This window comes from Brassica rapa, chromosome A04, assembly GCF_000309985.2.
Source record: "Brassica rapa cultivar Chiifu-401-42 chromosome A04, CAAS_Brap_v3.01, whole genome shotgun sequence".
Taxonomy (NCBI): domain Eukaryota; kingdom Viridiplantae; phylum Streptophyta; class Magnoliopsida; order Brassicales; family Brassicaceae; genus Brassica; species Brassica rapa.
The window spans coordinates 20945996-20969698 of NC_024798.2; the positions used below are offsets into that span (position 1 = coordinate 20945996).

The 23703-nt window shown below is 33.3% G+C and overlaps 4 protein-coding genes across 13 annotated transcripts; 1 reads left to right on the forward strand and 3 right to left on the reverse strand.

The window, feature by feature from the left end:
• Window positions 1-1418: 1418 nt before the first annotated feature.
• On the reverse strand, window positions 1419-7609 carry LOC103866034 (transcription factor PIF4). Of its 2 annotated transcripts, XM_009143904.3 has the most exons (7): window positions 3830-7600; window positions 3392-3465; window positions 2687-3308; window positions 2486-2566; window positions 2237-2302; window positions 1829-2125; window positions 1419-1701 (listed from the first exon to the last, which is right to left on the reverse strand). In XM_009143904.3, exons 2-7 carry the CDS (start codon window positions 3454-3456, stop codon window positions 1612-1614), a joined length of 1221 nt encoding a protein of 406 aa, XP_009142152.1. In that variant the 5' UTR covers window positions 3457-3465; window positions 3830-7600; the 3' UTR covers window positions 1419-1611. The 2 variants fall into 2 exon arrangements, with proteins under 2 accessions (XP_009142152.1, XP_009142153.1); XM_009143905.3 differs by lacking the exon at window positions 2237-2302 and having other exon boundaries at window positions 1467-1701; window positions 3830-7609.
• Window positions 7610-9456: 1847 nt separating this feature from the next.
• LOC117133598 (transcription factor JUNGBRUNNEN 1) lies at window positions 9457-11588 on the forward strand. Its single transcript, XM_033290157.1, has 3 exons — window positions 9457-10015; window positions 10268-10542; window positions 11072-11588. The coding sequence occupies exons 1-3, from the start codon at window positions 9832-9834 to the stop codon at window positions 11444-11446; spliced, it is 834 nt and encodes a 277-aa protein (XP_033146048.1). The 5' UTR covers window positions 9457-9831; the 3' UTR covers window positions 11447-11588.
• A 455-nt stretch (window positions 11589-12043) lies between these two features.
• Window positions 12044-13383, reverse strand: LOC103866032. Its single transcript, XM_009143902.3, has 3 exons — window positions 13126-13383; window positions 12971-13036; window positions 12044-12413 (listed from the first exon to the last, which is right to left on the reverse strand). The coding sequence occupies exons 1-3, from the start codon at window positions 13301-13303 to the stop codon at window positions 12112-12114; spliced, it is 546 nt and encodes a 181-aa protein (XP_009142150.1). The 5' UTR covers window positions 13304-13383; the 3' UTR covers window positions 12044-12111.
• A 1448-nt stretch (window positions 13384-14831) lies between these two features.
• Window positions 14832-18987, reverse strand: LOC117133597. Of its 9 annotated transcripts, none has more exons than XM_033290154.1 (9): window positions 17143-18987; window positions 16903-17057; window positions 16456-16807; window positions 16196-16384; window positions 16022-16113; window positions 15884-15943; window positions 15720-15789; window positions 15446-15649; window positions 14832-15364 (listed from the first exon to the last, which is right to left on the reverse strand). In XM_033290154.1, exons 2-9 carry the CDS (start codon window positions 17031-17033, stop codon window positions 14966-14968), a joined length of 1497 nt encoding a protein of 498 aa, XP_033146045.1. In that variant the 5' UTR covers window positions 17034-17057; window positions 17143-18987; the 3' UTR covers window positions 14832-14965. The 9 variants fall into 9 exon arrangements, with proteins under 9 accessions (XP_033146045.1, XP_033146038.1, XP_033146042.1 ...); XM_033290147.1 differs by having other exon boundaries at window positions 16456-16831; XM_033290151.1 differs by having other exon boundaries at window positions 16456-16809; window positions 16899-17057.
• Between the last annotated feature and the right edge of the window lie 4716 nt (window positions 18988-23703).

Here is a 23703-nt window from a genome sequence, read left to right on the forward strand (position 1 = left end):
AGAATTGAAGACAAACATTTACAATAATCCTGCCACGTTGAATGTTTTGACCTCCGTTTAAAATTTCAAACATCATAATACAAAGGAAATTGTCTTAGACGCTTCTAAATATATCAAAACAGTTGCTATATCCTTTAGTATGTGATTTTCTATCGAACGTCATTGAATATGAAATAGAGAATATACCTATAAATTAGTGTGTGATACTAATTACTACTAATATATACACCGGACGGAGCCACATTGATTTTTTTTTTAAATGAAAGTCATACAAACGGACATATGAAAAGTTAATTTCATTGTGTATCTAATTTTACGCTTATTATGACTCTTAACACAAAACACAAATGCATGGTACAGTTGAGGTTTCTAGAAGCTGTCAATGGATACATGTTTGTAGTCAATTCCAACTGGTACAACAAAGGGGTAAATAAGTCACGGGCATAGTGTGCAAAGCCATCGTTATACAAACATTCAATCCTCTCCAAATCGTATAACTCACATGTGCGCCATGATAAACTCATATTTGTAAAGCATACCATTTTCTTTATTCCATTCCCATATACTCCTGAACAGTGTCTTTTTCTTCCTAGAACAAAAAGTCAATAGGTCACAGTAAAATTAACTTAAAGACGGTCTTGGACAACTCCTGGTTATGTAGATGTGTTGGAAGATTTAAGTATTGATTATTTCGAAACTAAAATCCAAACCCGCAGGTTGTTCTTATGATTACATACATATAGAAGTTCAGTTTGTACACTTTGTGGGAAAAGGAGTTAAAGCAATCGGTGAACATATCAAACAATGTGATTTATTCAGCTAACATTTTTTCAAATAAACAATGCACAAGAAAATATCTAAGATATTTTACTCAATTATTGCTAAAATGGATTCTTACCAGTGGAGCACATGACTAAAATCCTAAAATGTCGATGTTTGATAAATGACAGATGACATTCATTGGAAACTGCTCCTTCACATGTGAGACTTGCCTTTTCCATCCCTATAATTAAACATTCGGCAAAAAGAAAATAAAAGCATATCTTACGAACAATATGACGTCATACAACATTAACAAGTTATCAAACTCCGACCAGATCTCTATCTCTATGTACTTCTAAGAAGAGCTTGTGTTTGATTATGTTTGATCATAAAGCATAGCTTGTGTTTGATTGATTAATAATCATAAGTATGCATTTGATAGTGGAATCCTAGCTAGATATAATTTCTTTGAGCTTTTTTCTAACATCAGATATAGTTTCTTTGATCAAAAACGAAATGTATGTTATGATGGTATAGCCACTTATCAAGAAAACAATTCTACGGGTATGATACGAGGTAGTGGAAAATATTTTCAACTACTTAGACAAATCCACAGTTACGATTTTATCTTTTGATTTTATCAGATAATAAACCCATACCAAAAGATACCAAACATGTATTTTACTTTTAAAGGTTCTACAGAATTACAAAAAGCTCATGTCATTTTGATAAAAATTACACGTTACATAAACTCGCATATACAGAAAATAACGTTTTAATCATGTTCATAAGGTTATCTAAATAAATAAACCAAAAAGAAAAGAAAAGTGCAACGTCAGTTTTGTAGCTCTAACGAGAACCGTCGGTTGTCTTCGTCGGCGCAGACGGTTGTTGACTTTGCTGTCCCGCCTGAGAACCAAATCTCAGCATCGCCATCGGCTGCGTATAATATCAAACCACAACGTGTCAAATCATCATAAGTCGTTTAGCAGTTAGCACTAAAGCAGACGACGTCGTTGATGCTCAATAACACTCAAGTAAATAGTCTACGTCGTATGAGCCTTACCTGAGACGCAGCCTGCATCTGTGGGAATACGCCAATGTATCTATCAAACCGATTGGAGAAAACTTGGTTTTGTACCGGGTTTTGACAAACTATACCGGGATTGTTCATAACCGGAAATCGAGGCAGCTGTACCGGGCTCTGCATCTGGCGGATGAACGGCTGAGGTTGTACGTCAGGGAGCATCATCGGAGCTGTCGCAGCAGCAGCCATTCCATTCCCCATCCACATAACTTGAAGTTGTAACTTAAGTGACTTCATGTAGTCTATGGCTTCGTCCAAAATGGATGCTTTATCGGTCTGCAAAAAAAAAAAAAAAATTAATAGCAAGTTTTTCAATTTAATCAATCAATCTCCGTATCATATTAAAAAAACTTACTTTAGTGCTAATGTTCAAAAAAAAAAACTTACTTTAGTGCAGTGAGGTATTAGTTCTTGCAAAGCCTTCATTCTCTCATTGATCCTATCTCTTCTCCTCTATTTTAATTAACACATAACAGTTTTATATTTCTTCTCTTTGTCCAAATATACAATCTACTAACATTAATTACTATATATATATCATACATAATTTTGATCAAAAAAATATATATATCATACATAATTATATATAGCTTTTTTTGACAAAAGTAATTATATTTAGACGAACCGATGAAGTACCCTTTCGGAGAGATTATGAACTTCAGCTGCTCGACTCCTGCGCGTTGATCCTGATGGTTGGTTCGATTTGTTACCTATTACCTGTAAAACGTTTCAAGAAATATGAGCAATGTAAACCAAATAAAACATAAAAAAAATATGAGCAATGTACGGAAACACGTTTCAAGAACTTAACATTATGAGCTAAAAAATAAAACATACATCTGACTGAGACACATATCCATCAGTGTCTATTATATGTTTTCTCTTACGGTCTGTTGTAATGCTTTGTACGCCAGCCATTTCTTTGATGTTCTTGCCAAAGCTGCAACCAGAGGAGCCACCTGATGATGAACCTGCGTTATGGTAAAGCCTTTCATTGACAGTTTTGCTCCGATCATGACGCATTGAGACATCAAGATTGTTATGAGATTGGCTGCTTCCGCAATGGCTCGGTCCAACGGTCACCACCGAGTATTGTTCCTTTCCTAGTTCTTTGACACTTGATGATGAATTCGTTAACCTAAACTTAGGAGGAGGCATGGCCTGATCTGGAGGGTCAGGACCGGCCTCGTGCTTAACCGTCTCTGGGGCTGGTCTCTCCAGGGGATTACCGGTTGAGAAGAAATGAGATGAGAAGCCGTCGGTTATGAATTGGTCTTCATATGGAGGGTATTGTAGCCAAGAGACGGTTTCTTGATCGTCAAGAAATGTTTGGGATCTTAGGGTTTCTTGATGATGATCATGTTTCACAGTTTGGGCTTGGGTTTGCTCTCTGTTAGTTTGGCTCTGTAGAACCACTTGCCCATCTCGCCATAACAACTCTACTAGTTCATCTTGTGGCCTACAAATATATACACTCAGGATACTATTATATAGATTTTTCAAAAAGATGCAAAATGAATAGTTAGATTAAACATAATATACCTTAAAGGTCTCCTATTGTTGGACAAATTGTAATTCTCCTCAAAATTCCAACCTTGATGTTCCATGTCAGATCTCTGAGAGAATTATTTTATCAACCTCAAATAAGATGCATAAATGAACAGAGATAATCTGATTTCAAAAAGGTGAACAGAGCTAATCATGACTTATGATTAAGAGATACAGAGAAGCATAAAGTAGGGTTTTATAATATCAACTCCAGTAGTTTATAACACTAATCATTATCTTAGAAATAATTAAGATTATAAAAACAGGAACATGTGCTCATTCTCCTGTTACACATTTTTAATATATTCCAACAATATAGGAAGGATCAAAGAAATAGTTAATTTAGTAGAGATGAATAAAAGAAAGAAACAACAACTGATTCCAAATATAACAATATCTTCTGAAGCCAAAAGACCGTATTAGAATACTTACCAGATTTGGAAAGTTTCTGGCCGAATCAGAAGTTGAAGAAGATCGAAACCTGATTAATGGAAGTAGAAATTCCACACCAGAATTTTCTCTTTCCTCTCACTAGCTTTACGTGATAAAACTAAATATTAGACATTGTTAAGAAACTCTCATAAAACATGAAAGAAACAGAGAAGAAGCAGAGAGGAGAGAGAGAGAGAGAGAGCAAGGTTCTTTACTTCTTTTGGTAAAGACAGAAAGCGACAGGAGTATAAAGACTTTAAAGCCAGATAGAGATATTACAGCGAAGGAGATAATGATTCTGTAAGGACAACAGTACTGTAACCTTTAAGAATGAACGCCACGTGGCAAGTTCTGGGACATTATGTTGGATTCAATGGGACCCACAAGTGGAGATCTTCTTATTTAGCGATGAGATCTATTGCTAGATTTCTAGAGGTGCTTTCTGATCTGTACCTTATCTGAAAAGAACTCTGCAAACAATGATTTGAGGGTGGATTTGTCAAATCACAACTCCTATGACTTCTTTCTCTGCACATGATTTGTGTAAGATGACGTTTTATTCTTCACTATCCAACAAGTTAAATTACGTTTTTTTTTTGTCATATACGATGTAAATTAAGGTCGGATTGTTATCAGAGTTCAATGTTCTATTGAATTTGAAGCAGACAAGTCTCAAGAAATTGTCGGGAAAAAACCTTTGGTAACCTTTAATATTTTTATATCATTTACCTATGGAAAAAAACTAGTGTTTCAACTTTCTCTATTGATTCATGACTTCGTATCGTTTTGCAATTAATTATGTTGTCGTAATACCAATTAATCGTGGACCGTCGTGCCTACTGGTAATGGACCACATCCCCACCGGAGTCTCGGACTCTATTTCCAACATCAGCACATTAGTTATACTCCATGATTTTTGTTTTTCTTTAGTAAATGCATGTCATTTTCTCTTAATTGTACCGTGAACATAAAATCTTAATCAATCTCTAGCAATAGGCCTATCTAGCAACATGCTTTCAAAATCTTTTAGTATTTTAATATGAAATCAAGATTTCTTCCATTTATTAAGATTGAAAGAAGAGATGCTTTCCTATCGATGAAACAAGGAGGATATATTGTATAATAGTTTAGGTGAAACCCTAAGAGAGAAAATGAAAGAAGATAATAAGGAATATATTTTATATTTGAATATGGATTTGTATATATCGTAATACAATTCAAACTTGTGATAGCCAAATAAACGACCGATAGTAATAATAACATAGCATATTAACATATATAGAATAGTGTAAGTGGTTTATAAAAAAAAGGAAAAAAAAATAGTGCAAGCGGTCTACTCCGTACGTTTGTTGTCTTGAAGTGCAACAGTGATGGAGCAGGGAAGAAGGATAAACGCACGTGGAAGTGGATTGTGCTAGATTTTGAGCTAGGAACCCCTCAGAGATCTCTGAGATATGGTTTGGAACTAAATTAAGCAATATTAAGGCAGTCCTCAAGTTTTCAAACAGAAAGTTAGTGCAAATGGGCAATGGAGAGTGTGATGAAGCTCTGGGAGTCACTCATGTTTTGTTTGAGACGCATGCTGAAGATGATATATCATCAATCAAGTCACCGGAACTATGGCCTTCTACAATGGTTATTATCTAAGATAATATATGTGACAATTCACCAGTCGAATTAGCCTTATAAATTATGGCCAGTCATCGTAAAGGTAGTTGTATAAAATTCATCTAGGTTTTATAACAATGGTTTCGACGTAATGGGCCTATGCGTGAAGCTCATTAATCTAAGCTTAAGTATACGAAAGGGCCCAATATCTTCGGGGAAAACAAAAGATGAAGAAAATGCAACCACGTTAGTAGGCAGTGTGAAACCTTTGAGGCAATAGCGGCTGCCTGCGTGGAAGCATAGAATAGACGGTTACTCTCTTCCAGACATGAATATACCAACGGCTAACGTTTCTTACGTTATAACTTGCAGTCTTTCTAGTTTTGATTGTTGTTTATTTTTTTTCTCTGTTCGAATATGAACATACTCTTTATAGAAACCTGATACTGATAGATCCCATTCAGTGTTTGTCTCTTTTCCATGTCGAAGAAATTAAAAAAAGTCATGGAGTTGAAAATTTGGATATTATGTTTCTTTGACTCTCTTCCTCCTTTGAAAAGTTATTAGTTATTTTGATTTTTTTTGAAACTTATTTATTTATTTTGATATTTACCCAAGATGATCAATGTATTCGTACTAAGATTGTTGCAGGCACCTTCTATTATTTGTATCTTTTATTGAAAATTTATGATAAGATTCAACAGTCAAATGCTAGACTTTGAATGTTATATTCAAATGGTAGCAAAGCTAAGTTATTGTCTGTCCTTTAAGTCATTAACTTTGATAATTTATTTCTCCTTGCTGTGGTTTTAACCTTCATCTGGGGCGGATCGCAACCAACCCTTATAAATTTTTTTTATGTATTATACATAGTAGCTAATCACAAATAATTAATATCATTTTTTTTTTGATAAGTAATAATTAATATCATGCAGACGTCATATTTACTTCACGCATGTTTAAAACTGATAACTAAGTTTTGTGAAAAACCAAAAAATTAAGATTGTTCTCATATTTGTTGTCGATAGAAATGTTATCAAGTTGAACTGGTTTTTAATGTTTTTGTCGATAATTTTCACTAGCTTATTTGGTGGGGAAGCAACTCTTTCGTATCTAGGACTTTTCTTCTCTCTTCATATAGTATGAACTGTGGATTGAATTCAACATATCAAGTCAGAAATTAAGAAGAATGGTCCATGTGTTTTAGCAAAAAAAAGAAGAATGGTCCATGTGTGGATATGTGAGTAGATAGGTGATTAATGATCAGTTTGTCGTATTTCTTCCCTGCAAGAAAACTCTTGTGGGTTTGTCCACCATACATACTAATTATTGAATATTTGAATTATAACAAAAAACTAGTACATCAAACTTCCTTTAACTATCTAGCAAACACTTTGGAATGCAGAATTTGATGATAGGAGAATTGTTATTATTTAATACATTTGGTTACCGACGACGTTTGTGTTTGGCTCCCCGGCTATCAAAATGGTTGAGTCTACATATGAAGCATATTTAAAAGTTATATGTTGGTTCGTATGAGTGCGTATCTTATTTTTAAATGTATTTACATCTTTTCGACAGTTTGGAAATCTAGAATATGGTCATACCACGTGAATCACCTATACGTATACATATTGAACTTACGGTTTTATTGATAACGTAATATAATCACTGTGTATATATACGTAACAACTATGGATAACGACATGTTTGAATTTCGATAATATTACATCATTACTATATAATTTTCTTTTTGTCAGCAATATTACATCATATATAATTAGTTTGTTTAATCGTATCATATATATAGTTGCAATCAACAATCTAATTATTTTCCATTTTCCCTGGACTTTTCTGCATACCAACAAAGACGACATCGACATTTAGATTATAAACTGCCCACTCCACATAACACCTATGTTCGTTTCGTTACTAAATTAATATACAAAACCATCTAAAATATTCTATATTTTTGAGAGATATTATTTTTTGGTCAAATGAAAGAATATTACTTAATACAACCTTTTGAATACATGTTTACAACTAACACAATACTATTATTTGATACAACAAGAAGAAAACTTTAACTAGTTTTAGAAAGAATACATACAAATATTTTAACACTAAACTAGATTTGGACCCGCACAACCGTGCGGGTATTAATTTTCATGTTTATATATATATTACATAATTAGAATATATTTTTAAAGTTACTTATATATTTAAATGTTTATATATAACTATCTTAAATATAACAATTTGATAGTTTTCATGCTGTAACTTAATTGATTATTTCAAATCATCACATATATTTGGTATTTTTTATTTTATATATTTTAAAATTATTTTTTATTCAATTATTATGATCCTGATCCGTAATTCAAAGCGCTAGATTTCCTTTATCAGTATTTATTATGTTTATTCATTTAAGATAATAACTATATATATATAAAAGTTTAAGATAAGTTAATTTTACACGTGAATTATCTAATTTACTAATGTTAACTCGTTCTACCAACATATTATATTTCTAGCATAAATTTTTAATGTTTGTCAAAATAAAATATATTAATTTATCAATTTAAAATAATTTTATCATATTTAGTTAAATACAATTTTTTATTTTAAAATGATAGAACTATAAAATAGTAAAATTTGATATAATGTTTTTCATTTTATAAAAGATAACTGATTATTTGTATAATAACATTAATATATAATAAAATATATATATTAATGTATAATAACATTAATTTTATTACTAATTACAAAATTAGAGAAACTATTTATATACATTTTTGATAATTAAGATATTGTTATAACGTTTTTCAACACATTTGTTAAGAAAATTAAATATTTATATTTATATTTTAAATTAAAAGATATCAAATTATATTATGTTTTCAGCAGTTAAAAGATTATATATTAGCATTAAGGAAATACATTTACTACAAATTTTAAATGATGATTCAAATAAAAATATCACACATGAATCAAGGTGAGTTTGTTAACCAATCCGGGTTTTTAGGAGTCAATGTTATATTAGGAATGATATTATTAATTCATATTATTAGTAATAAATGAATGATAACTGATTTTTAGGGAGGGTCAATTTTGTTAAAAAATCATACATGAATCAAAGTTGTGACTTATGTTTTAATATATAAGATTAGTATATATTATAATATATATGTGTCTATCAATATTTAAAACATAATAAGCTTACTGTATATTTTTTTTTCATTGAATAGATTGTTTCATACTTTCACATGTATTTGTATCTTCTTCTATATATATATTTTCGGATTATTATTTCATTATTAAAATCATAACTATATATATAAAGATTAGTAAAATATTTTTTTATTGTCATATTCAAAGATATTGTAATATTTCACAAATTTAGAAAGTTTTTAAGAAATTAAAATTTTCGTTTCAAAGATTTATATTATCGAGTAAATAATTAAGCATTTAATTTTTGTTTAGTTTTTAAAATAAACTATATAGTTTAAAATTTGTTTTCATTGGTTTAAGGTATTAAAGATTAATCATTGTTATATAATATGATTTTTGTTATTTAACAAAAAAAATCTTTTTAATTTTAAAAGTTGACTTCAAAAAATATTTAAATATTCAGCATATAGAGGTATAGTATTACAACATTAAATTATATTTATTTTATTTATACTATATATAAATCCAATGGATCATCTATTGTTTAAATTTAATTATTGATAGCCCAATAAAAATTTCTTGTAGGCCCAAAATTTAAATGATAAAATTAGATATTAAATGTAACATGACTTTCTAGGAATAGGTTCATTAAATCCATTTTTTAAAAAATCACACATGAATCAAGGTTGTGACTTCTCTTTTAATATATAAGATAAAATAGTTCTATGCTTTGTGGTTTATGTTTCTCTGGCTATAAATATACATTTGTTAAGAATCATAATATGTATCATTCAAAATAAGCGCATATTCAAATTTTAGCAAAATAAAAATAAAAAATAAGAGCACATTGTTTTTAAATCACAAAGACCATAAGATACAAATATTGATTAATAAACAGATATTAATGTAAAAATTTATCGAATAAATAACTTTTAAATAATCATCATGACTATAGCCGTAAGAGCTACTGTTATATACGTTTTTTTTAACTGAGCTTAATATTTGGCTGAATTTATAATCGTAATATTTAATTACTGTCCGCTTTCATTAAGGTGTGTGTATAATAATAGTCAAAGTCATTCGTAATTGACCAAGCACCAGTTGAACGCCACAAAATAATCATTAAAATGATAACCCTTTACCTATATATATATATATGTATGGAAAACCTTTATTCATAGAGACATGATTGGTGATATAAAGAGATCGATGTAGTGAAGATGAGTGGTGAAGGTAAGGATCACGAAGAAGAAGATGAAGCAAAACTTCCTGGATTCAGGTTTCATCCCACTGACGAAGAGCTTTTAGGGTATTATCTTCGAAGAAAAGTAGAGAACAAACCCATCAAACTCGAACTTATCAAACAGATCGATATCTATAAGTTCGATCCTTGGGATCTTCCAAGTAAGTTTCTATATTGGATCACCCTCGTTTTCTCATTTCTTTCTCAAATCATAGGACACTAGTAACTACTAACTAGTGGTATCTTATATGTCAGAAAGGATCAAAACGATACAAGAAAACAATTAATATACCTAATATATACATAATTAGGTAAAATAACAAATAGATCTTTTATGCAGACATACATAATTTATACTGTATTTTTCATGAAGGTGACATATTAATCTGAAGATTTATTGTGGATTTTATTAGGAGTAAGCAGCGTTGGGGAAAACGAGTGGTACTTCTTCTGCATGAGAGGCAGGAAATACAAGAATAGCGTTAGACCAAACCGAGTCACCGGTTCAGGTTTCTGGAAAGCCACCGGTATTGATAAACCGGTTTACTCAAATCTTGATTGCATTGGCCTAAAGAAGTCTCTAGTTTACTATCTTGGTTCAGCCGGTAAGGGCTCTAAAACCAATTGGATGATGCATGAATTTCGCCTCCCATCTACCGCAAAATCCGAGTCGCCAACTCAACAAGCAGTAAGTTTAATCCGGTTTATGTAACCAAGAAGAGTATGCATCATGCTACACCATCTTGTCCATTTTTTAGTGAGATACTTTTCCTATAATCGTGGTGTTAAATACTTTAAAAAGTCAGTCACAAATGCACATTTCCATACGATGTATTGATCACATATTCTTTTTCCTGAAAATGGGGCCAACTTTTATTAAAATTTAAAACTAGACTCTAGAAAGTTTTATATTTAAAAATACAATCATGAGAACAAATATCAAATTATTTAAAAATACATGAAAATGTCGACAATAGACTAATTATTGTTTCCTTTAATACCGTTTGATGGAATATACTTTGTGCTAAACTTTGGTATAATAATGTGTCTATCAATCAAAATCATAATAATCCATTAGTTTAATGTACTTTTCTTTGATTTTTTTTATAAAATTAAAAACCATAATATAAACGCATCATGCAATCATAAATTGCTTTCAGATATTACAGTTGAAAACCTTTTTTTTGATGGGTCCGTGACCCGTCTTGTTTCCACAGGAGGTGTGGACACTATGCAGAATCTTCAAACGAGTCACACATCATCGAAACCCAACCATCCTACAACCAAACCGTAGACCGGTTATCACCTTAACTGATTCATGTTCGAAGACGAGCAGCTTAGATTCCGATCACACTAGCCATCACGTCGTAGAATCCTTGTCCCACAAGCTACATGAGCCGCAGCGTCAGCCACAGACGCATAATCCTTATTGGAACCAACTTACTACGGTTGGTTTCAATCAACCGACATATACTTGCCATGATAACAACTTGGTTAATCTCTGGAACATCAACGGTGAAGATTTCATCGGAAACGCAGCAAGTTGGGATGAACTTAGATCAGTTATAGATGGAAATACTAATCACTTGTAATAACTTTTCTATCTCCTAGTGTGGGAGATGTGTTTCATGTTGATTTTGTTCTCATTCAGAACCAACTCGGATCCTGTTTTTTTTTCTTCATGTTCGATACTACTGATATTATATACATATCAATAGCCATGTTGTTCAATAAAATACATATTATATATATATATATTATAAATTAGTCTGAATCAATGAGAAGACAGCCTATAGAAGAAGAAATGTGTTCTAACAGCAAAGAAAAACACAAATATAATCAGTTTCTGTGTTCATTTGAATTCACAAAACAGTTGGATGAAACAATCTAACAATACGCAAAACTAATAAAAATTGTAGTAAAACTACTCGATTGCAGAATGATAAGCAATGGCAAGCCAAAAGCACCATCGAGGCTCACCAAATCTGTAACATAGACTGGGAAGTACATGAAGAAATATAATCACCAGGTAAAACTCATGAACTTCACTTATTATGTTTTGAATGTTGGCTCATTGTCTTGTCACTTACTTTTAGACTAATTTGGTTTACTATGCATTTGGAAAGAGTACACAAGCTAACACATGAAGATCCTATTGTCTTTCATTCCCTATGTTCTTCCTATTCAAATAACAAGTAACACATATATAGAACCAAGACTTGAAAGAAAGGATTATGTTCATTGTTTGTATACATACTTAAGGAAAGAGTTGAACATAGCCAGTTAATATAGCAATCGCGAGGATCAACAAAGGTGGAAGGATAACAAAGGCGCCGATAGTAGCAAAGAAAACAGAGTCATTCCTCTGAGAGACCTCGTTAAGGTAGCTTTGCCTCTTGATGTTCCTTTTCTGAGAAGTGGTTAAGAACTTAGGACTCACTTTCTTCAAGTTCTTCCCCAAGGGGATGGTGAAATCATCATCCCTGTCACCAACAAGCCCAGCCAATTGTTCACGAACAGTGGAACCCCTGAAGCTACCACCACCATCACTCAAGTAACCTGGTGAATTCATATAAAACCCTAACTGAGTCCACAATTTGTTAATTAAGAGTAAATGGTAACTATACTCAGTATCCAGCTTATTTTTCAATACCAAATTAATATCTAAACATTTAAAAAATCGAAATTCTGACACTGTTTAACTAACAACTTTTTAACGAATCCTAGCTAAATTTGTTAGTTTTACTGTATATCGATTTATTGTATTAATTCAATAACTCAAGCCCCCCAAGAATAAAAGTATCATGTTTAATACTACCAAACATATGTTTCGATATTCAATTAATATTTAAACATTTAAAAAAAAACACCCAACTAAACTAACTATGTTTTAACCAGTTTTGTAGTGTAAATTCTCGATTTATTTTATTAATTCAATAACTCAATCCCCCAAAAATAAAATCATGTTTAAGACCAAACATATGTTTCGATATTCAACTAATATCTAAACATTTAAAAACCCGCCCAGCTAACTATGTTTTGTAGTGAAAATTCTCTATTAATTTATTTTTATTAATTCAAGAACTAAGCCTCAAGAATAAGTAGCAGGCGTGTACCGTCGCTTGTGGAAGTAAGCTGTTCGAGAAGATCTAACTGTGTGCGTACTGATGATGATGAAGAACCTTCAGTGAAACGAATCCAAGGGTTATCAGAAGAACTCAATTTTGACATAACGAATCAAGGATCAAACAGTAGAGAAGGAATTGTTTACCGGAGGAAGAAGGATCGTTGTCGTTTTCGGTGACACCGCTTTGGCTACGGTCAGAACGGAGGCGAGGAGGAGAGAGCTGGAGAAGGAGGTGTCTCTGTTTTGATCGAGATGATGATGAAGAAGAAGAAGGGTTCGAGATTGAGTGAAGAGAAGCGGGGAAGAGATGCAAGGCCATCATCTGAGAAAGGCTCTCACACTTTCGACTTCTTCTGAGATTCCAAGTTCCACATTTTTTTTTCTCATTTTGTTTGAGAGGTCAAGAAAATTTTGAAATATTACTTTTGGAAAACTTAGGGAAATGACTCCGTCGCGCATCGAACCCGGGTTTCATAGACTAGCCCATTATTTTGTGTGTGTTTTTTTTTTATGTTTCAGAATTCTATTATGGTAAAATACACGTCAATAACACCATAAACTGTATGCAGATTTTTAATAAAAAATAAATAAAAGTAAACATTATTTCAATTTCTATATCTTTTTTTTTCACCTTGAATAAACCTCTGAATTTAATTAATTATGAAAACTTGGGATGATATTACTTACTGAGGATGAAGAGAAAGAGCATAACCAGAAAAGCATAGAGATTGTTGAAACCAAAGACGACACTCTTTCTACTAGTGGCACAGAGACTCACGTTACAAAAACTGAGAAGACCTGTGAATAAGAAAGAGATGGGACGCAAAACTCTATTACACAAGGCTCTGAAGAAGAAGCTTTTTGAAATGCTCTGTTTCTCCTTAGCTTATTGATTGAATGATCACATACGTTTGATGTTTGTGGACAGATGGCAAAGAGCCTGTCGAGTCTTTAGTGATGCAATCTTTGGATGCGTTTTGTTGTTTTGATGAAAAGTATTTTTCATGTTTGTACGGATCAGTCAAAAGACATATGTTGAAGATTTTTGTGAAGGGAGCCTAAGAGAGCTTATACAACACACTGCAAGTTAATCTTGATGAGCAACAAAGTCATGACAAAAGAGCAGAGACCTAATACATAATGTCCTGATTATAAAGGGGGCAAAATGAAAACAAACATTGAAGAAGAGACTTGTAGAAAGTGAGAGATGTCAGTCAATATGGCAGGCGGGGTACCGGATCCATCCACTGTGGGAGCACAGATGGTGATACTGCACTGAACCAACCTGAAAAACATCTGGTATTGGACGTGTTTATGCGCCAACAACCTTCACTATCACTCCAAGTCTCGGTTTCCTGATAAAGTCTAAATCATCCTTCTTCCTTGTCAACTGCCACCATTCTCCATCAGAGTTCTCACACTTGAGGTTCAGCTTCAGAACTTTCAATTTTCGACCCGATATTTCAACATAGATAACGTCTCCTTCTCCTCCTGAAGTAGTCAAAGTTCTCCTAACGAAGGGGCTGCTTCTATCCGGGACAGGGAGAGGTATAATCCGACACTCTTCTTCTTCTCCACTGTAAAAATCATGAGCTACAAGGACTACACAGGGCGAGTCTGGTCATCGTCCAGTCTAATCTCCCACACATAAAGCACCCCGTTGAGGTTCAAGTAATTGCGTAAACCCGAGCGCTGGAGAGAAGAGGAGGAGCAAAGTTGCTTGAAAGTCCATGTCCCTGTCTCAGAAGAATACACACACATTCTCCCTTCATAGGTTCTTCTACCTCTACGAGGAATAGACTCAATCCTAACCATTTTGAAGCTTGAAACGACACCGCTAACAACACACGTAACCAATATCAAAGGTTTCTATATATATATTATGGTTCTTTCACTTTTGTTTCTTCTTGACTAATATCAAAGGTATTAACATTCTTTATTTGATTTCAAACACCAATAAGAGAACCAAACCTTTATTTGATTTTCATTCCATGAGAACGTAACCGTTGGGATCATGGACTAACATTCTACTACTAGTACTACTAGCCGTGCGTTCTATATTCTGAGGAACTTTCTGAAAGACCTGAGCATGAGACTCAGCTTCTCTTTGAAACTTCTTGACCATTTCATCAAGCTCTTGTTTTCTAATCTCCACGTTCTCTTCTGCCTCTGGCTCCTTGAGTCCAAGGTAGAGTAAAGCCCCGACCACTAGAACAAAACCTGAGAAGAAAAGAATGGCTGAGAAAAGCGCAAAGGCTTGTGGAGAATCTGCAGCTCCTGGTATGCCATCTACGTTTATCCCAAATAGACCGGTCACTATTGTCAGCAAAAGACCAACTCCTCCAAAGATTCCTAGGTTGTGTGTAACCGTCAGGCTTCGATCCTAATCAAGTAAATAGAATATTAAGTTAACTAATCAAGAAGACTTGGAGAGTTAATGTACTTGTGTTAATGTATTGTCTACCTGTAACCAAGCTCGAACGGTGTTTTGCATGACGTCTTGGATAGTGAATAAGCGGCCACGGACTGCTTCTTGTTCATTGATCATATCGCGTGTGCTCTTTCTTATTCCTTCAAGCAAGTCTTTTGCTGTGTTGCCTTTTAGTTGCTGAAGCAGCTCGAACACAATCTCTTCTCTTGCATGAAGCGACCATTTCACCCGTATAACCTGAGACAAAGGATGAACAGATTGATCTAAATCTCCTCCATGGTGACCAAACAAGGAAGAAAGCATTTACCTGGTTGGAAAGCCTTCTGATTTCTTGATTCAGGATTATAGTAAAAAGATTTAGATCCTCGTACATTCTCCTGTTGTCAAGAAAAAAAACCAAAAGTTACAATGCTTCATCAGTGTTAAGGAGTTGTTAAGCAATTAAGATAAGAGCAAGTTAAGTTGAATTACTTGTTCATAAACATCAACTCAACTTCGTCTGCTGCACCAAATATATACTTCCTAAAAAGCCTACATCAAAGAGATAATGGACATATGAACCACCCAATGGTGAAGAATACTTTAGATCCAGGGAAGATAGTTAGTTACCTATCATCCCAGCGAGCAAGGCGGCATGCAAGATGTGCTATAAGTTCATGTACGGTTCTTGGAATGCAGGCTCCACCAGCAATTAGCATTTCCTGGTTAAGACAGTACAATGCATCAGAGCTTAAGACCAACAAAGATAGACCAAGACGACTGATTCAGATGAGAAGAACGAACCTGCACTTCTGTAATACCTAACACACTAATGTTCGAAGCAAACCCCTTAACATGTAACGCAGTCACTACAAAATTCTGTGACTGCCATGACCTCAAGACAATGGGAATGTCATCTTCTTCTATAAAAGGATCACCAGCTGATTGCCCCAACAGCTCAAACAACAGCCCACCAGCAACTCTTACAGGAACCTATCAACCGCATAACAACAAACTTAATCTACAATCCACATTACAAAGCAACATATTCAGATGTTTTGTACCTCGTAGAAGATATGTTTCATCCGTTCACTGATCAACTTGCTCTCGTCCCTTAGAGCCACGCTAACAGCCGGATGCAACCACTGCGCGTAACGCAGCCACGAGGCGACACCTTGATGGCTAGCATCCACGTGGCACCACCACGTGGGACCCGCGAGTGGTCGGTCCCAGTAAGGAGCAGCCAGCTCAGCAACCGTTGTATCATCATCCTCATGATCTACATCAACGTTCTGCACTGACCACTCACCATCAACCTTCACTGTCTGAACAAGCTCAGAGAGCCTGTCCCAACCAATTGCTCGCCAGTAACTCCTCGAGTGCTCTTCTTCTTCTCCTTTACATTCTTGTTTCTTGCTATCACAACAAGAACAAACAACACTGTTCACAGTTAGTTAAAGAGTTAGCAAGAGAAAGCCCATTAAGCAAAAAACAAGAGAAAGCCCATTAACCTGTAAAGGGCATCATCTCCTCGGTGAAGAGCGCTTCTCGTGTCGAACTTGGTTGTCTTGCGACGACGACCTTGATGAAACTCGAAAGCGCAGATAAGACCATCCGTCCAGAGGTTGTGATTCGCATTCATAGCTTCAATCAAGTTTCATACTTTCTGTACTTAAAAAAAAACAGCAGAGATCTCAGGATCAGAATTGAAAGCAATAGAGAGAAGGAGGAGGCGAAGTTAACAAGTATACTCGAACCAAAGGCAGCTCAATTCGCCTGAGAACTTAGCCTACTACGTGTTTCTGCTTGCACCGATTCAAGTTGAATCAGAGACGGAGAGATAGCTATGTGGCAGTAGTCGAGGTGGAGAAGACGAAGGCGAGATACAGCAACACACGTGTGTTACCATATTTGGGCTTTATTAGACTTGGCCCAAAATTAGATTCTCTTAAATTTTCCTTTTTTGTAATTTTGACATTATTTATTAATTTATTACAAATTACAAAAATATTACAAAACACAGTTTTTTTTTTTTTTTTTTTTTTTTTTTTTTTTTTTTTAAATATATATATTAGATTAAAATATCAACCCGAAAAACGGGAACCGGAACAAGACCTCCGGCTAGTCGTCGAATAAACAGTAAATCTCACAAATAGATTAGGCTTATCACTATTACACAAGGAGAGAACAGCATAAATACAGCGGGAGGGAAAAAACCTAAGGTTCGGGGATCCGTTACCGGTTCCCGTCATCACCAGAAGTCCGCGGCCAACGACGCCGACCAAATCGAAATTTAGACGACCACTGCAAAGATACTTTCTCTCAAACCAGCGCCGACACACAGCTGCTCGATCCACACGACACTCTCTTTCTCTTACCGACTATCAAAAAATGGAAATCGAAACAGACCAACTAATTAAGGGGAACCGCCATCCTCAACAAGTCCGTCTCTCTTGGCAGACCCTGACCAGTACGGAGATACGGAGAGGTCGTATTCGACACACTAACCCGAGACTTGAACTTGATTTATAGATAGGGGGAGTGAAGAGATAACCTGAAGGCTTTCTAGAACCGAAACAGAGACGCTTCGGCCAAAAGAAGCCGTAAAACGGGCTGAGATGTGGCTGGCTAAAAACACGCTGAGACGAGCACCTGCAAGCCATTGATGGACTCCAACTTGCCGAGAAGATCAAAGACCCACAAGGCACTGGGATAGCCGGAGACCAAACGTGCCGTCACGGAGAGGAAAATGAACCTGCAGAGACCACCTGAAGGTCCAACCATCTCACACGCATCACCTCTAAAAACTAGAGGATGAATCAAAAGGCTAGGCTGAAGCAACAACCGGTGACAGGACGGAGTTGCAGATACAAAGAAGAACCGGCTCGAGAAACCCAAAACAGAAGGTGCACAGTTCCGAGAAGGGCTCTCTGCTGTTTAAACCGAAGGCTGGAGGAGACAAAGACCGAGGAACACCACCGGATCTCCGACGCCTGAGCATAGACAACTCCACGCGTCAAGAGAGCCAAAGGTCTTCACGCGCCATCGAGGAAACTTGCATCTGACACCGCCAGAGAAGAGACCACCGCTGCACGTCTAGAAGTCGAGGACCTCCGAGGCACATCTTGAAAGGGGTTGAGACCGAGTCCAAAGCCGAGACACCAAGGCGACAAACTAACGGAGACAACCGCCTCTCCACACCGACGAAAGGACAGATCCGAGTCGAGTGAGACTCTTCCAAAGCCCACGCGCCACCAACTCGCGGAAGTAACCGATGAAGCAAGACAGATCTGGGAAAAACGCTCATCGGTACTCACCACCCAAAATCCGACTCTCCCCTTACCAAAACGCCTTGCTGCCTCATCTTGACACCGGGGAAGGCCACCATAGACTAGATCTGTCACCGAGCTCCAGATCCAGAGAGCCAGCTTCCGGCAGAGCTCCCTAGGGCTTCGACATATCAGCTGCAGGACGTAGAGCGAGGGGAAAGCAAAGAAGAAAAGAGGAAGGGTTAAGAGAGAGCCACCGGCGACGGCGCCGAGGCCACCGTGCCGGAGGGGAGGAGATGATTTTTTTTTTTTTTTTTTTTTTACAAAACACAGTTTTAAAAGAGAAGTTTCGTAGGATAACCTCTTTTAGTTTGTTTTTACAAAAATAATCCTTAATAAAAAAAAGAAAAATTCTGTATGATTATCATTTTTAAAGTATTTATCACAAAAATAGATTTCAGTGAAGAAAATGATCAAAATAAATTTTATTAAAATGTAAAATTGTATTTTGCTTCTGGGATTAACTAATCTAGACTTAAGGTTTAGAGTTAAGGGGTGAGTTTGGTGATATGGTTTCAAATTAAAAAAAAATTATTAAAAATTTAAAATAAAATAAAAACTATTTTGGTCATTTTTTATTTAAAAGTTATTTTTGTGACAAAAACTTAAAAATGACTATTTGAAAAAATTGCTCATTTTAAAATTGATTAAATAAATCTATTTTTTAAACACTATTTCTTCATTAGAAGATGAAAATTACAAAGGTACACATGGATTTTGAGAAAATTTTAAAAAAATATGACAATATTGTTTTAATGCATAGTTGCATCCTTCACTAACATAGGATGATGTTCAAAGAGGTTTGGAGCATTTGTTGTCTCCGTTTTTCAAGAAAGTAGTTATTTCATCGATTTAGGGAGTATTGTGAAGTTTTACTAAATTAATTGATAAACAAATTATAACGATTCCCATATACCATGAAAAAAGCTTAAAATACATTAATACCAATGTAGAATGTGGTTAGAAATTTTAAAACAATACTAAAGATTATAGGCTTCAGTATATAAAGTATTAACGAAAAACTCAATATTTTCGAAGGGGTTAACACATGGATTTTGAGAAAATTTCAAAAAATATGACAATATAGTTTTAATGCATAGTTGCATCCTTCACTAACATATGATGATGTTCAAAGAGGTTTGGAGCCTTTGTTGTCTCCGTTTTTCAAGAAAGTAGTATTTTCTCGATTTATGGAGTATTATGAAGTTTTACTAAATTAATTGATAAACAAATTATAACGATTCCCATATACCATGAAAAAAGCTTAAAATACATTAATACCAATGTAGAATCTGGTTAGAAATTTTAAAACAACACTAAAGAATATAGGCTTCAGTGTATAAAGTATTTACCAAAAACTCAATATTTTCGAAGGGGGTTAACACATCGCTTTTGAGAAAATTTCATAAAATATGACAATATTGTTTTAATGCATAGTTGCATCGTGCACTAACATATGATGATGTTCAAAGAGGTTTGGAGCCTTTGTTGTCTCCGTTTTTCAAGAAAGTAGTTATATTATAGTAGTTATTTCATCGATTTAGGAAGTATTATGAAGTTTTACTAAATTAATAGATAAAAAATTATAACAATTTCCATATACCATGAAAAAGAGCGTAAAATACATTAATACATATGTAGAATATGGTTAGACATTTTAAAACAACAGTAAACATTATAGGCTTCAGTATATAAAGAATTTATCAAAAAATCAATATTTTCGAAGGGGTTAACACATGGATTTTGAGAAATTTTCAAAAAATTTGACAATATTAATTTAATACATAGTTGCATCCTACACTAACATATGATGATGTTCAAAGAGGTTTGGAGCATTTGTTGTCTCTGTTTTTCAAGATAGTAGTTATTTTATAATAGTTATTTCATCGATTTAGGAGGTATTAAGAAGTTTTACTAAATTAATTGATAAAAAATTATAACGATTCCTATATACCATGAAAAGAGCGTAAAAGACATTAATACAGATGTAGAATGTTGTTAAAATTTTAAAACAATACTAAAGATTATAGGCTTCAGTATATAAAGTATTTACCAAAAACTCAATATTTTCGAAGGGGTTAACACATGGATTTTGAGAAAATTTTAAAAAATATGACAATATTGTTTTAATGCATAGTTGCATCCTTCACTAACATATGATGATGTTCAAAGAGGTTTGGAGCCTTTGTTGTCTCTGTATTTCAAGAAAGTAGTTATTTTATCGATTTATGGAGTATTATGAAGTTTTACTAAATTATTTGATAAAAATTATAATGATTCCCATATACCATGAAAAAGAGCGTAAAATACATTAATACAGATGTAGAATGTGGTTTGAAAATTTTAAAACAACACTAAAGATTATAGGCTTCAGTATATAAAGTATTTACCAAAAACTCAATATTTTCGAAGGGGGTTAACACATCGCTTTTGAGAAAATTTCATAAAATATGACAATATTGTTTTAATGCATAGTTGCATCGTGCACTAACATATGATGATGTTCAAAGAGGTTTGGAGCCTTTGCTGTCTCCGGTTTTCAAGAAAGTAGTTATTTCATCGATTTTTGGAGTATTATGAAGTTTTACTAAATTAATTGAAAAACAAATTATAATGATTCCCGTATACTATGAAAAAAGCTTAAAATACATTAATACCAATGTAGAATGTGGTTAGAAATTTTAAAACAACACTAAAGATTATAGGCTTCAGAATATAAAGTATTTACCAAAAAGTCAATATTTTCGAAGGGGTTAACACATGGATTTTGAGAAAATTTCAAAAAATATGACAATATTATTTTAATGCATAGTTGCATCCTTCACTAACATATGATGATGTTCAAATAGGTTTGGAGCCTTTGTTGTCTCCGTTTTTCAAGAAAGTAGTTATTTCATCGATTTAGGGAGTATTATGAAGTTTTACTAAATTAATTGATAAACAAATTATAACGATTCTCATATACCATAAAAAAGTTTAAAATACATTAATACCAATATAGAATGTGGTTAGAAATTTTAAAATAACACTAAAGATTATAGGCTTCAGTATATAAAGTATTTACCAAAAACTCAATATTTTCGAAGAGGTTAACACATCGATTTTGAGAAAATTTCAAAAAATATGACAATATTGTTTAATGCATAGTTGCATCCTGCACTAACATATGATGATGTTCAAAGAGGTTTTGAGCCTTTATTGTCTCTGTTTTCTAGAAAATAGTTATTTTATAGTAGTTATTTTATCGATTTCGGAAGCATTTTGAAGTTTTACTAAATTAATAGATAAACAAATTATAACAATTCCCATATACCATGAAAAAGAGCTTAAAATACATTAATACAAATATAGAATGTGGTTAGAAATTTTAAAACAACACTTAAAATTATAGGCTTCAGTATATAAATTATTTACCAAAAACTCAATATTTTGTGAAGGGGTTAACACATGGATTTTGAGAAAATTTCAAAAATATGACATTATTATATTACTGCATAATTGCATCCTGCACTAACATATCATGATGTTCAAAGAGGTTTGGAGTCCTTGTTGTCTCCGTTTTTCAAAAAAATAGTTATTTTATAGTAGTTATTTCATTGATTTAGGGAGTATTATGAAGTTTTACTAAATTAATTGATAAACAAATTATAACAATTCCCATATACCATGAAAAAGAGCTTAAAATACATTAATACAAATGTAGAATGTGGTTAGAAATTTTAAAACAACACTAAAAATTATAGGCTTCAGTATATAAAGTATTTACCGAAAACTCAATATTTTCGAAGGGGTTAACACATGGATTTTGAGAAACTTTTGAAAAATATGACAATATTGTTTTAATACATAGTTGTATCCTTCACTAACATATGATGATGTTCAAATAGGTTTAGAGCCTTTGTTGTCTCCGTTTTTCAAGAAAGTAGTTATTTCATCGATTTAGGGAGTATTATGAAGTTTTACTAAATTAATTGATAAACAAATTATAATGATTCCCGTATACCATGAAAAAAGCTTAAAATAAATTAATACCAATGTAGAATGTGGTTAGAAATTTTAAAATAACACTAAAGATTATAGGCTTCTGTATATAAAGTATTTACCAAAAACTCAATATTTTCGAAGGGGTTAACACATCGATTTTGAGAAAATTTCAAAAAATATGACAATATTGTTTTAATGCATAGTTGCATCATGTACTAACATATGATGATGTTCAAATAGGTTTGGAGCTTTTATTGTCTCCGTTTTTCTAGAAAATAGTTATTTATCGATTTAGGGAGACTAAATTAATTGATAAACAAATTATAACGATTCTCATATACCATGAAAAAAGTTTAAAATACATTAATACCAATATAGAATGTGGTTAGAAATTTCAAAATAACACTAAAGACTATAGGCTTCAGTATATAAAGTATTTACCAAAAACTCAATATTTTCGAAGGGGTTAACACATCGATTTTGAGAAAATTTCAAAAAATTGACAACATTGTTTTAATGCATAGTTGCATCCTGCACTAACATATGATGATGTTCAAAGAGGTTTGGAGTCTTTATTGTGTCTGTTTTTCTAGGAAATAGTTATTTTATAGTAGTTAGTCTATCGATTTCGGAAGTATTATGAAGTTTTACTAAATTAATAGATAAAAAATTATAACGATTTCCATAGACCATGAAAAAGAGCGTAAAATACATTAATACATATGTAGAATGTGGTTAGAAATTTTTAAACAACATTAAAGATCATAGGTTTCAGTATATAAAGTATTTACCAAAACTTATATTTTCGAAGGGGTATGTAATAAAATATGATGAAGTTCAAAGAGGTTTGGAACCTTTGTTGTCTCCGTTTCTCTAGGGAATATCAATTTTATAGTGGTTAGTCTAATGATTTAGGGAGTATTTGCAGTTTTGCTAAATTAATGGATAAAAAATTAGAACGATGTCCATGTACCATGAAAAGAAGTTTATCATATATTA